Source organism: Henckelia pumila, chromosome 3, assembly GCF_033568475.1.
Source record: "Henckelia pumila isolate YLH828 chromosome 3, ASM3356847v2, whole genome shotgun sequence".
Taxonomy (NCBI): domain Eukaryota; kingdom Viridiplantae; phylum Streptophyta; class Magnoliopsida; order Lamiales; family Gesneriaceae; genus Henckelia; species Henckelia pumila.
The window spans coordinates 154,244,004-154,255,125 of record NC_133122.1 but is presented as its reverse complement, the minus strand read 5'-3'; the positions used below and the strand labels follow the sequence as shown (position 1 = coordinate 154,255,125).

General features: G+C 34.9%; 1 protein-coding gene across 1 annotated transcript; it reads right to left on the bottom strand.

Annotated features, from left to right (window-relative positions):
- Nucleotides 1–3,747: 3,747 nt before the first annotated feature.
- LOC140892455 (transcription factor MYB36) lies at nucleotides 3,748–5,515 on the bottom strand. Its single transcript, XM_073301343.1, has 3 exons — nucleotides 5,315–5,515; nucleotides 4,956–5,085; nucleotides 3,748–4,645 (listed from the first exon to the last, which is right to left on the bottom strand). The coding sequence occupies exons 1-3, from the start codon at nucleotides 5,448–5,450 to the stop codon at nucleotides 3,835–3,837; spliced, it is 1,077 nt and encodes a 358-aa protein (XP_073157444.1). The 5' UTR covers nucleotides 5,451–5,515; the 3' UTR covers nucleotides 3,748–3,834.
- Nucleotides 5,516–11,122: the final 5,607 nt, after the last annotated feature.

Below are 11,122 nucleotides of genomic sequence, written 5' to 3'. Positions count from 1 at the left end.
AAGACTTAAATTTCGAGGACGAAATTTCTTAAGTGGGGGAGAATGTAGTGATCCGCAATTAATCGAGGTAATTAAGGTAATTAATTACTAAAATGTACCTAAATAGTCCAAGGTAGATCGGACGGTCCGAAGAGGAGTTCAGAGGATCCGAAGTGGATCGGAAGCTCCGAAGTCAGGATCGGAAGCTCCGATCGAGATCGGAAGCTCCGTCGGCAAGATCGGAAGCTCCAATCGGACTCAGTGTACATTTCATCGCTTACGTCAGCAAGGTGACGTCATGGCTGACGTAATATCGGGCGATCGGAAGCTCCAAAGAGGGGGTTCGGAGGCTCCGAACTGTGTCTATAAATAGGGGATCCGAAATTCATTTTTCTTCGCACCAATTCCTCTCTTCTCTCTGATTCCTAAGCCTTCTAACTCATATCTAGGGAGATCTAGGAGTCCTATCGGTAATCCGGAAGTGGCTTAGTGATCTAGGCGTCGACGCGGAGCTATGGCCTAGTTTTGAGGCTATCGACAGCAAAGGGCTAACGACAGACACAGGTATAGCTTTGGCATCCGAAAAATATTTAGGAGTACGCTTTAGCTTAGTTAAGGCTTTTAGAGCTTTATTGTTAATGCATGAATATTTGCATTGTAGTAGCAGTAGACTGGACTAGTAGGCTTGGAGTATAGGCCAGTGGAGCTAGGTTTGTCTAGCAGTGTTAGAGGTACGTAAGTACTGACCGAGATAGCCGGCATGATATATTTGCATGTATGTTGCATGAGCATGTGCTATATTTTTTTATCATGTTTTATCGCCTTAGCACATGCATGATTTTACGTATGACTGCATCCGGAGAGATGTGAGTCATTGACAGTCTCCATAGGGAACTATGATCTCATTTTGGACTCGAGTCAGGTATGATAGTTTCCATATGGGGCTTGTATCCTGTTTTGGATTCGGGTCAGGATGGGGTTGGCTCAGCCCTGATATGGAGTATACGAGTACCCCGCGGAGTCGCTCTCTAGCCAGTACTGTATATTCTCGGCGCCATGAGCAAGTGTTTTCACTTGAGTTTTAAATCATCTGTGTGCGCATATTTGTATTTATATCATTTCTTCGTATTGAGCGTTCTAGCTCCCGCCCCTGTGTTTGGGTATTCGTTGTGTACCCTGTGGCGGGGCAGGTTTGAGGCTGGACGGTCCAGGCGGCTCTCAGCAGAATTGAGCTTGGGAGGGTGTGAGGTTGTAGAGGGTAGGGATTTATTTACCCTAAACCTTCGATTTGGTTGTATAACAGTACTTATACACTTGTTATATCGTCGGTTGTATTCTGCCGATTGGATTTGTTGTATTTTAATTATCCGTACTTTACGCTTTAAGCTTTTATTGCATGCGCTTTTACTGTAACTCTGATTAGGTAGTGGATCCGGGTTGAGTCACCACAAATACCCTCAAGTTTCCACTTTTTGACTTAAAGGAATAGCCATCAGTGTCCAGAGTTCCCAAAGATTTTAAGTTCCTCTTCAATTCAGGAACATATCTCACTTGATGCAGAACTCTATCAATTCCATCGCGCATTCTCATTCTGATTGAGCCTATTCCCTTGACTTTGCATGATTTATCATTGCCAAAGATAACCATTCATTGATCAGTTTCTTGAAGGTATTCAAACCATGACTTATTTGGAGATATGTGGAAGGAACATCCTGAGTCAAGTATCTATTCATTTACTGAGTTTTTATTTGTAATGGTCAATGATTCTGTTGAGTCATATGCATCAGGTACTAGTGAAGCCTCTGCAATTTATTTACTCTTTTCTGATTATTTTTGCTTTCTCTCAGGGCAGTCTTTTTTAAAATTCCCTTCCTTATGGAAAATTAAGCACCTTAGCTTAAAAGGTGGCCTTGACTTGCTTCTAGATCTAGTCTTACCCCTATTTCCCTTATGAAATCTCTTCTCCTATCTGTCTCTTGTCAAAAGGCTCTCACCTTGGGGTTGAGAATGTGACTGAAGCTTTCTTTGTAATTCTTTGGCCTTGATAGCAGATTGAACTTCATCTAAGGTTATAGTTTGATCTCTGTCATAGAGCAAAGCATCACGAAAATTATCATAAGAGTGAGGCGGTGAGTTAAGTAGGATCAGGGCCTTATCCTACTCTTCCAACTTGATTTCATTGTTCTCTAGATCATCCAGGATCTTTACAAACTCATCAACCTGCTCAGTGATCCCTTTGTCATCAGAAATCTTGAATGAATACAATCTTTGTTTCATGTAAAGTCTATTTGCCTAAGATTTTTTCATATACAGATTTTCAAACTTAGACCAGATCCCTGCAGCCGATGTTTCCTTCGAGATTTCCTTAAGTGGTTTATCTCCCAAACAAAATATGATTTCACTATGAGCTTTCAACATGATCTGGGCTTTATCTTTGTCTTCCCCTTTTAGTGTCTCCTCTCCTTCCAATGCTTCAAGAAGTCCCTGTTGAATCAAGATTGCATGCATCTTGGTTCTCCATAACCCAAAATCATTGCTGCCTATGAATTTCTCAATGTCGAATTTCATAGTTCCCATCTGTTTTGTTTCTCCTTTCTCGATTCCCACAGTCGGCGCCAGTTGGTGACAATGAATAAAGAAACAAAACTACAACAACCAATATACTCCAATCTCCAATTCACAGAGTAAAAACAATGTATAACCAACAACATTAATATATCAGCAATCAAAATGAAGAACACACGCAGCACCAGTCACACAAGAACACAATTCAATTACGTGGTTCGACCTCTTTAACAAGGTCTACATCCAAGGGAAACCAGCCACCACTTTTATTGATAAACCTCGGTATAAATCCGATTACAACCAATACCAGAAGAAAAGTATACAGCTCAAGATTGAATCCTTGAGTTCTACAAAGAACATGAAGTCTTACACCTTTCTTCTCCTCGATCAGTGCTTCTGGATGAACACCTCCAAATCCCAGTTTTACTTGTGCTTCTTGATTCGAGATCCTCCCACTCTGTAATCTCGAGTCTCTCAGTCTAATTGTCTCACTCTACAAATGATTCCCTGAGCTGCTGTTTATATCTTCTCAACCGTTCAACCAACTCTTAACTACCGAGCTGGACTATATATACCAAGATTGAGTGATCAAGTCCAATAGCATATTGTTGCTTACGGAGATCCAATAAGAATTAAGCCCAAGAAACATGGTCCAACATGGATAGACACCCTTTTACAGATCCTCTATCTCCCTGAGCTCCTAAGTTTGATATATATATATATATTTAATTTATTTATTTATTATTTATTTGAGCCTACAAAATAATAATTTTGTGGCCAACAGCTGGTAAAAATATTATAAATGGCTTGAAGCGTTGAAGTAATTAAATTATTGGTCCAATAACAATTGGTTGAATCTTGTACATTACAATTTTCAATAATGACCAATTTGGATATTAATCTAGTATCGGAGATGAATCAATTTATATTATATTCTAATATCAAATGAACTGTAAAAAATGTTTTTGCATTTTTTTTTTTGTTTTGGTTATATAATGTCTGATTTTAATTGGTACTTTATTTCTGAATCACCTTGCAGATAAGTTTAAAATTTGTTTACACGTACAGATTCTAGTAATGAAAATACGTTAAAAAAAAACCAATTGAAGTCATATCATGAACACCCTTTTTCGTCAAAATAGGCAAAGAACATAACTTTATTCACACAATTTACAAAACATTTCAATCATACCATCTCTCCACTTTTCCCCTCCTTTATGAATTACAAGAACAAATAGAACTCATCAATATCCTACCAATCTCTCACACATCTTTTTTTTTTTTTTCTGATCACTGCATACTGTATCCTAATCCATAATCTTGATACATTATTTCTCCAGATTGATTAAGCATATTCGCCGAATCCCATGAGTTTGAAGACGCTGAATTCGCCTCAAACTCGTTGCTCCACCATGCGAAATTCTCCTTCGACACATCGATTTGTTTGAAACAATCAAATTCAGAAACCTGGTGGCCACTCTCATGATCCGTTGCAAGAAAGTTGGAAACTTTGATTTCCAATAATTCATCCATTTCTCCTTGAGTGAAGCCTGAACCTCCTCCCGGCTGGTGATCAATTCCTGTACTGTCCATTTGCCCCATAATCTGATTTGAATCTTGAAAATTGCTTTCTGTGCTATTGAAAGTTGTGGTATTGTTGAAAAGTGTTTCGTCTGCAGTCTTTAAGTTGCCGATCAAACTGCGATAATCGTGATCGAGACCAGTGGCAGCAACAGATTGAATGTTTTGATTTTCATCCAAAGAATGAAGGGTTTGGATCATCTTTTGCTGCAGATGATTTAGCTTAGGCCAAAGTGAAGGGTTATTGTAAAACGAGAAGGGGTTTTGAAGGCTTTGAAGCTGGATATGAAGCTGAAGCCTTTCCAGGGCTGAATTGCTAAGGTTCTCCATGCTATAGTTGCTCTCTTCTCCAATACTATTTGTGTGATCTTTCGAAGGATCTTGATCGGAGATCGATAAACGTTGATTCGCGGACGAATTTTTACGCCTTCCCAACAATTTTTTCTTCAATCTCGTGTTCCAGTAGTTCTTGATGTCATTGTCCGTCCTTCCAGGCAGCTGTGCTGCAATGATCGACCACCTGTTTCGAACACCGAAAAATTATATATATATATAAATTTAGAATCAAGAAACCCTAATACATAACATGGTTTTGAATCTTTTAAATCGATAACAAGTTAAATGAAAAAGAAATATCCAAATGATCCTTTCAGAGAAATCATATTCGATTTATGGCCATGAACATGTGATTTTTCGAATTTTTAGACAAAGAGTATCGTAGACAAGGGCAAAAAGACAAGCAGCATTGGATCAAGCCGTTGCATGTGTTTTTCGAGGATTTCTATATTCTTTGTTGGTGTTTTTTGAGGTAAAGGGGGTAAAAAATTTACCTGCTGCCTATACTTATATATAGGCTACAAATGATATTATCTTCTTCTTCGGTAAATCCGCCGTGCTTAATATTCGGCCTCAGATAATTCAGCCATCTTAGTCTGCAGCTCTTCCCACATCTCTTAATCCCTATAGTAATATATAAATTCACATCAAATCATATGAACATGGAAAATAGATATCAAATATCCAACCCTTACTATGTAGTACTTAAACTAAAGCTTCCGTTTTTTTTACTTCCAAGAAACATCTACTTTATATATAGTTTCATGTCAAAAATCAAATTTAAGCGCGATATAAATAACTACCAATTAGAAATCGAAATCCAAAAACAACACCAATTCATGCATATGCATACCGATTTTCTGAGGAAGAGCGATCCAATTTCCGCCTGTCCCGTTCTTGTCGATATAAGCTTTGAGTGTGGCATCTTCTTCAGGAGACCATGGTCCTTTCTTGACATTAGCTTTGTCACAACATGGAGCTCTTCCCATCTTCTAGTTTGATATATTATATTTGATCGATTTCTTGGTGCAGATGATAAATCTTGAAACAGATGAAAAAGTTTTTTGTTGTTGAGACAAAAATGTCAGAAGGGAAGACCAGAATTTATAGGTGGGAAAATGGTGATGTGATACTTGCAAAGTCTTACAGCTTCCTTAATCTCTAGGGTTTCTGCAATTATCATTTTTTTTTGGTTCTGGATTAGGTCAGTCATGATATTATAATATATAGTAGTCTCTGATTATTAATTAATGGTAGTATATAAATGACAAAATAATAATTAAATTTCTTTGGAAAATATACATTTATAATACGATCATTAATTTGCCTTTTGGGTTGCAATGATTATTAGTGTTTCAGGAGTTGTTCTAAGTGAGATAGATTTAACAGTAGTAAATTAAGCACTAATTATGTTCAATTTTTAAAATATGAATTTTCTCCATTTTTTTGAAGTTCAGTAATATGATTTCTTTTTTTTTTTTTGTTAATATATATATATATAATATTTTCATAAAAAGAGCGGGTAAACATAATAAATTTTAGGAAAAATTGCGTTTTTGGTCCTGTATGTTTGTCACTTTGCGATTTTAGTCCTTTATATTTTCAGATTTCAGTTTTAGTCCGCTATCTTTATTTTTTTGGCAATTTTAGTCTTTTTTCCGACGTGGCGCTGACGTGGCACCAATTCAGTGCTGATGTGGAGCTGACATGTACAGTGTCACGTAAGTATTTTTGAATAAAAAGGACCGAAATTGCCAAAAATCAGAACATGTAGGACTAAAACTGAAATGTGAAAACATAGAGAATCAAAATCGCAAAGTGACAAACATACATGACGAAATTTGCAATTTTTCCTAAATTTTATGTGTATTGTTTTTTAAAAAATGGATATATATATATATAAAATTTATAATTAATTAAACCTGTCAACTCAATTTCCTTAATTACATGCTTATATCGAATCCACGCACATTTCAAGAAAGAAGAAATTATACATGCTCTCTTTTTGTCGCCAACTTCTATAAAACGTTCGATTATTGGGGGTATTTTTGTCCTCGTAATTAGTAGTTGATTAAAATGCTTCACATTATCTAATAACTCTGACAGTCAGTCGGAAAGTCATGTCTCAGAAAATATAATAATTCCCCTTAATCTAATCACCAATATTAATTCATCTTTATCCGGTTACAGTTACTAATAGGGGTGTAAACGAGTCGAGCTACTCGTGAGCAATTCACGAGTAGGTTGGTCAAAGCTCGACTTGAGCTCGATTTGACCGAGCTCGAGCTCGAGTAGCTCGAGCATACAATCGAGCTCGAGTCGAGCTTTGAAACTATGTGATCGAGTAGCTCGAGAGCTACTCGGTAAGCCACATATATATATATATATTAAAAAATAATATAAATATATATAAATATAAATATAATATATATAATATAATATTATATTTATATATTAATTTATTTATAATATTTATATATTTATTTATAATATTTATTTTATTTTATTTTATTTATTGTATTTATATATTTATTTATTTTATAATATATATAATATAATATTTTATTTATTTATTTATTAATATATTTTTAATTTATATATATATATAATATAAAAACTCGAGCTCAAGTACTCGAACTACAATCGAGCTCGAGCTCGAGCTCATATTTTACTACTCGATCGAGCTCGAACTCGAGCTCAAGTAGTAAAATATGAGCTCGAGCTCAAGTAGTGTGTTACTCGAGCTCGACTCGGCTCGATAACACCCCTAGTTACGAATCACGAGGTTAAATAAGTGAAATATTAATGATATGAACCATTTGTACTAGCCACTATATTATGGAAGATTAATGCATGTGTTATCACTAATTAATGATGAAAATAATTATCCCTCGCTACTTTTGGTAAGATTAATTAGCGAGCTTTTATTTTAAATCAATTATGTTTTAATATAAATCAGTATGCTTTGATAAAGACGGTACGTATTTTAACAATAGAATCATAAAACATGAATTGTGTTTTGGCATTTCTATGCACAACTATACATATTAATTCTCACCATGCACAGATATGGTGTCAATTGAAATTTAATTTGATGTAATAATCTATATTCGCACATGTATAATAGTAAAATAAAAGATAACTTTTTACCATTGGATCCCCTTGATTCTGACGGGATATACTCAAAATCTTCACGAAATTTCTTCGAAAATGGAGTACCATTACTTTTAAGTTAATGTTTAACACGGTAAGAAAATGATTAGAAGAAGCCAAAACAGATAAAAACAGGATTAAATATCAAATATCTTGTCAATCCTATCATGTTCTTCAGTTGAAATATTTTTCTGCATCGCCCACAATGATCTAAGAATTTTGATTAGCATAACATATGTATGTATATATATGCATAATATATATATATATATAGAGTTTTGCTATGTTGTCTATCCACCGTGCACACTCAATGTGTCATACATAGTTATGGATATTCTTGTTGGCATGATTTTGTATTGTTTCTTAAAGACATCCTAAAAGTAATTAAACAAGTTGGCGTAGGGATTAATTAATTAATCTTGATTAAATTACTAAAAAGCTAGGGGCAATTAAAAAATAAATATTTCTTAAAAAATTCACTAACTTTTAGAAATGGAGAACCCAATTGATTGACCTTGGTTCCCTACTAAAATATTTTTAATTAACGATTAATATTAAATAATAAGAAACAAAGGGTCCGGAACCGCACTTGGACAGAAATTACAAGGGGAAAACAATCAAAATTTAAAAAGATGTGACAAATTTAAAATAAATATAAATACTCAAATTGAGTCAGATCTTTAGGAAGAAGAAAACATGCTTCTGCTTGTCTTTCTCCCGAGGCTAGAATCTCTCTCTCCATTGACATTGCACTTTCTTGCATCAGCAAAGAAGACCTTTGTTGTCTTCATTTTTTTAAGGAGATTTGGTGAAAAAGAGAATTTCAAAAATTGTTATATTACATTCACTCAAGAGATTAATTGAGCTAGCCATTTTATCTAAGTTTAATTGTATACATTGTCTCTGTAAAATCTCGAAATTGTTAAAAATAACCATCCATAAATAATATTTAACTAACTCCCTATGTTTTCAAATCTTGAGCACGAATATGTGTGTTCAAGATTTGAAAACACGAAGATCGGATGATAGATAATTTTTTTTTAAGGGTGGTTATCGACAATATCGGGATTTCACCAGGATAAATGTACATAATTATCCCTTTTATCTATTGTTAGTCAAGCTTCAGGTAATTAAAACTATACTTAATTAGTGTAAATGGTTTCTTAAAGATGTTTGAATTTCCTAGTTTATAAATTTCAACTTACTTTTGACAAATTTAAAACAAGAATCTAGTTTAAGTTTAGGTACTTAGTTTATTTATTATTTAGATCATTAATTTATATTAAACTTGTTGACCTAGAGTACTACTAGCTAGCTAGGGTACAAAACGTACTAGTTCAAATTTGATTTTCTTGCTTCATAAATCAAGAATCAAGAGAATGAGGTGTTTCGGTGTACAATGAATTAGTATTTTTGAGTCATGTAATTTACTTTTTTCCCCATTTGTGGTCTTTTTATCGACTAAAATCCATGGTGTCTTCTGGATATCACTCATGTGATGACCATTGATGATGGTATGTATTTTTGGAAGAAAAATTGCACGTATTATGATTTTTTTTTAACATATATAATATTAAGAGAATTTGGGATTGCCGGATTGATTCATTTTTTTTTTTAGTTTATTGTCAATTTAGAAAATGAGAACCACATTAAACATGTAATTTTCTTTCCAAAAATCTACGTCAGCATACGTAGCTTCCACATAAGTACGTAATTTCAGCCGACACGTTCGAATCTGATAAAAAAAGAATCCAAAATTTAAAAACCAAAGCAAGCTACATGGCTGAAGATGCAAATTCAATGTCATGATCATGACCAAAATATACCTTCAAACGCACGAATTTTTTTAAAAAATTTTGTATAAATGAAAATATATTTTGTGGTGTAGCATGCTCCAAGCAATACAGTTAAATTTAGCATTTATGCTTGGTGTGTAGCATGCAACAATTAGCAGTATAGGGTCTAAATTGGTTTTCAACTTTGAAGCTTGTGAGTAGAAATATATAAGAAGTGTTGACTTATTGGGCGATGGGTGTGACCGTACGTCGTTTCAAGGTCATACCAAATTTCCTTTAAGTAGACTTGGTGTGGTAGAGCAACAAATCAGATTAGACTAGCTTCCACAAATTAATTCACTTAATTGGCATCTTCTTTTACTCCAATTATTGCTTTGACATAAGTCTCTGTAGTAGTTAAATATGCCGGGAATTTTTTTTTTAAATAAACAATGGTCGGAATTAATTAAATTTTGATTGGATATTATTTTTATTTTATTATTAATTTATATATAATAACGAAGAAAAATACGAAGGCTTAGTACCTGTTGAATCCGATATTTTGGTGATAACAAACAACAACTCATTGTATAGGAATGTGCTGCCAACCATTGTATTTCAGGAATCTACTACAACTTCTACCGGAAGCTTGTCAATCGCCCTTGCTCTCGATCGGCTGAAGACACAAGGATAAATCCTTCTACCGGAAGGTTGTCAACCGCCTATGTCTCTCGACCGGTTGAAGTCTCAAGTTTATCGACTGGTTATTCAAACCAGCAGAGGACAAATATCCCTACCGGTAGAATGCCAACTGCCTATCAAGATATCTCGAGACAAGTACCTGTGACAAGATGTTCTTTGCAGGATCCTTTATTAAAAGCAGAACCGGTGTATCAGAAGATTTGTTGACTCCTGTAAATCAAGACAACAGGTTATACCAAAATGGCAAAAACACAGAATGAATGCAGATAAAGCACTCGACCGTTTATTCCAGTTTTGGACCCTGGAAGTTGTCTGCAGTGTACGATCCTCATGCAGAATCATCAATGCATTTATGAGCATTAAATGTGCATTCAATGCAGCATCAGAACGTTCAAAATAAAGACGTTGATGATTGACCTATTTAAAGGGAGGATTGCTCAAGAAGTCAAAAAAAACAACAACAACAAAAAAGGAACAACATCAAGTGATACGAGACAACGAAGAGAGACATTTTCAATCACTTGAGTAATATCAGAAGTCCTCATCTGATATACTTGAGCACACTCACAAGATCATTCATCTGCTGCTCAAATAAACCCTCGCTTATAGTTCACGTATCTGATCATCAAGGATCATCCTAGGGTTTCCAAGCCTCTCGACCGCTCTGCAGTCTGAGAAGCTCAACTCAACTATACTCAGTGTTGAAGAGACCTGAAGCTGCTCTGAAAGCTTCCACCAGTCTGATAAGAACTGAGAATCTTATCTGTGTAAATCTAGGAGTTTCGGATTAGGCATTGGATAAGTCCTAAGTCTGAAGTGGGTGTATTACAAGACGTTGTAATAACCAAAGTCTTCTAGTGAATTCCTTCCTAAGTGGAAGAAGGGGAGACGTAGAAGGATTAAGCCTTCGAACTTCCATAAAATCGTGCTTTAGCCTTTACTGCCATTTATCTTACATCCTGCTCATACATTGCTTTATAAACTTTGCATCACTAAAACCTCTGAACCAGTTCCGCACTATTTAAGTTGTT

Bases quoted from the DNA above. Each gene is read 5' to 3' on its own strand.
- LOC140892455 (XM_073301343.1), bottom strand. From the start codon at position 5,450: ATGGGAAGAGCTCCATGTTGTGACAAAGCTAATGTCAAGAAAGGACCA. The intron at 5,086-5,314 runs GTATGCATATGC...ATATTACTATAG, and splicing joins CGCTCTTCCTCAGAAAATCG to GGATTAAGAGATGTGGGAAG. The intron at 4,646-4,955 runs GTAAATTTTTTA...TGTTCGAAACAG, and splicing joins TATATAAGTATAGGCAGCAG to GTGGTCGATCATTGCAGCAC.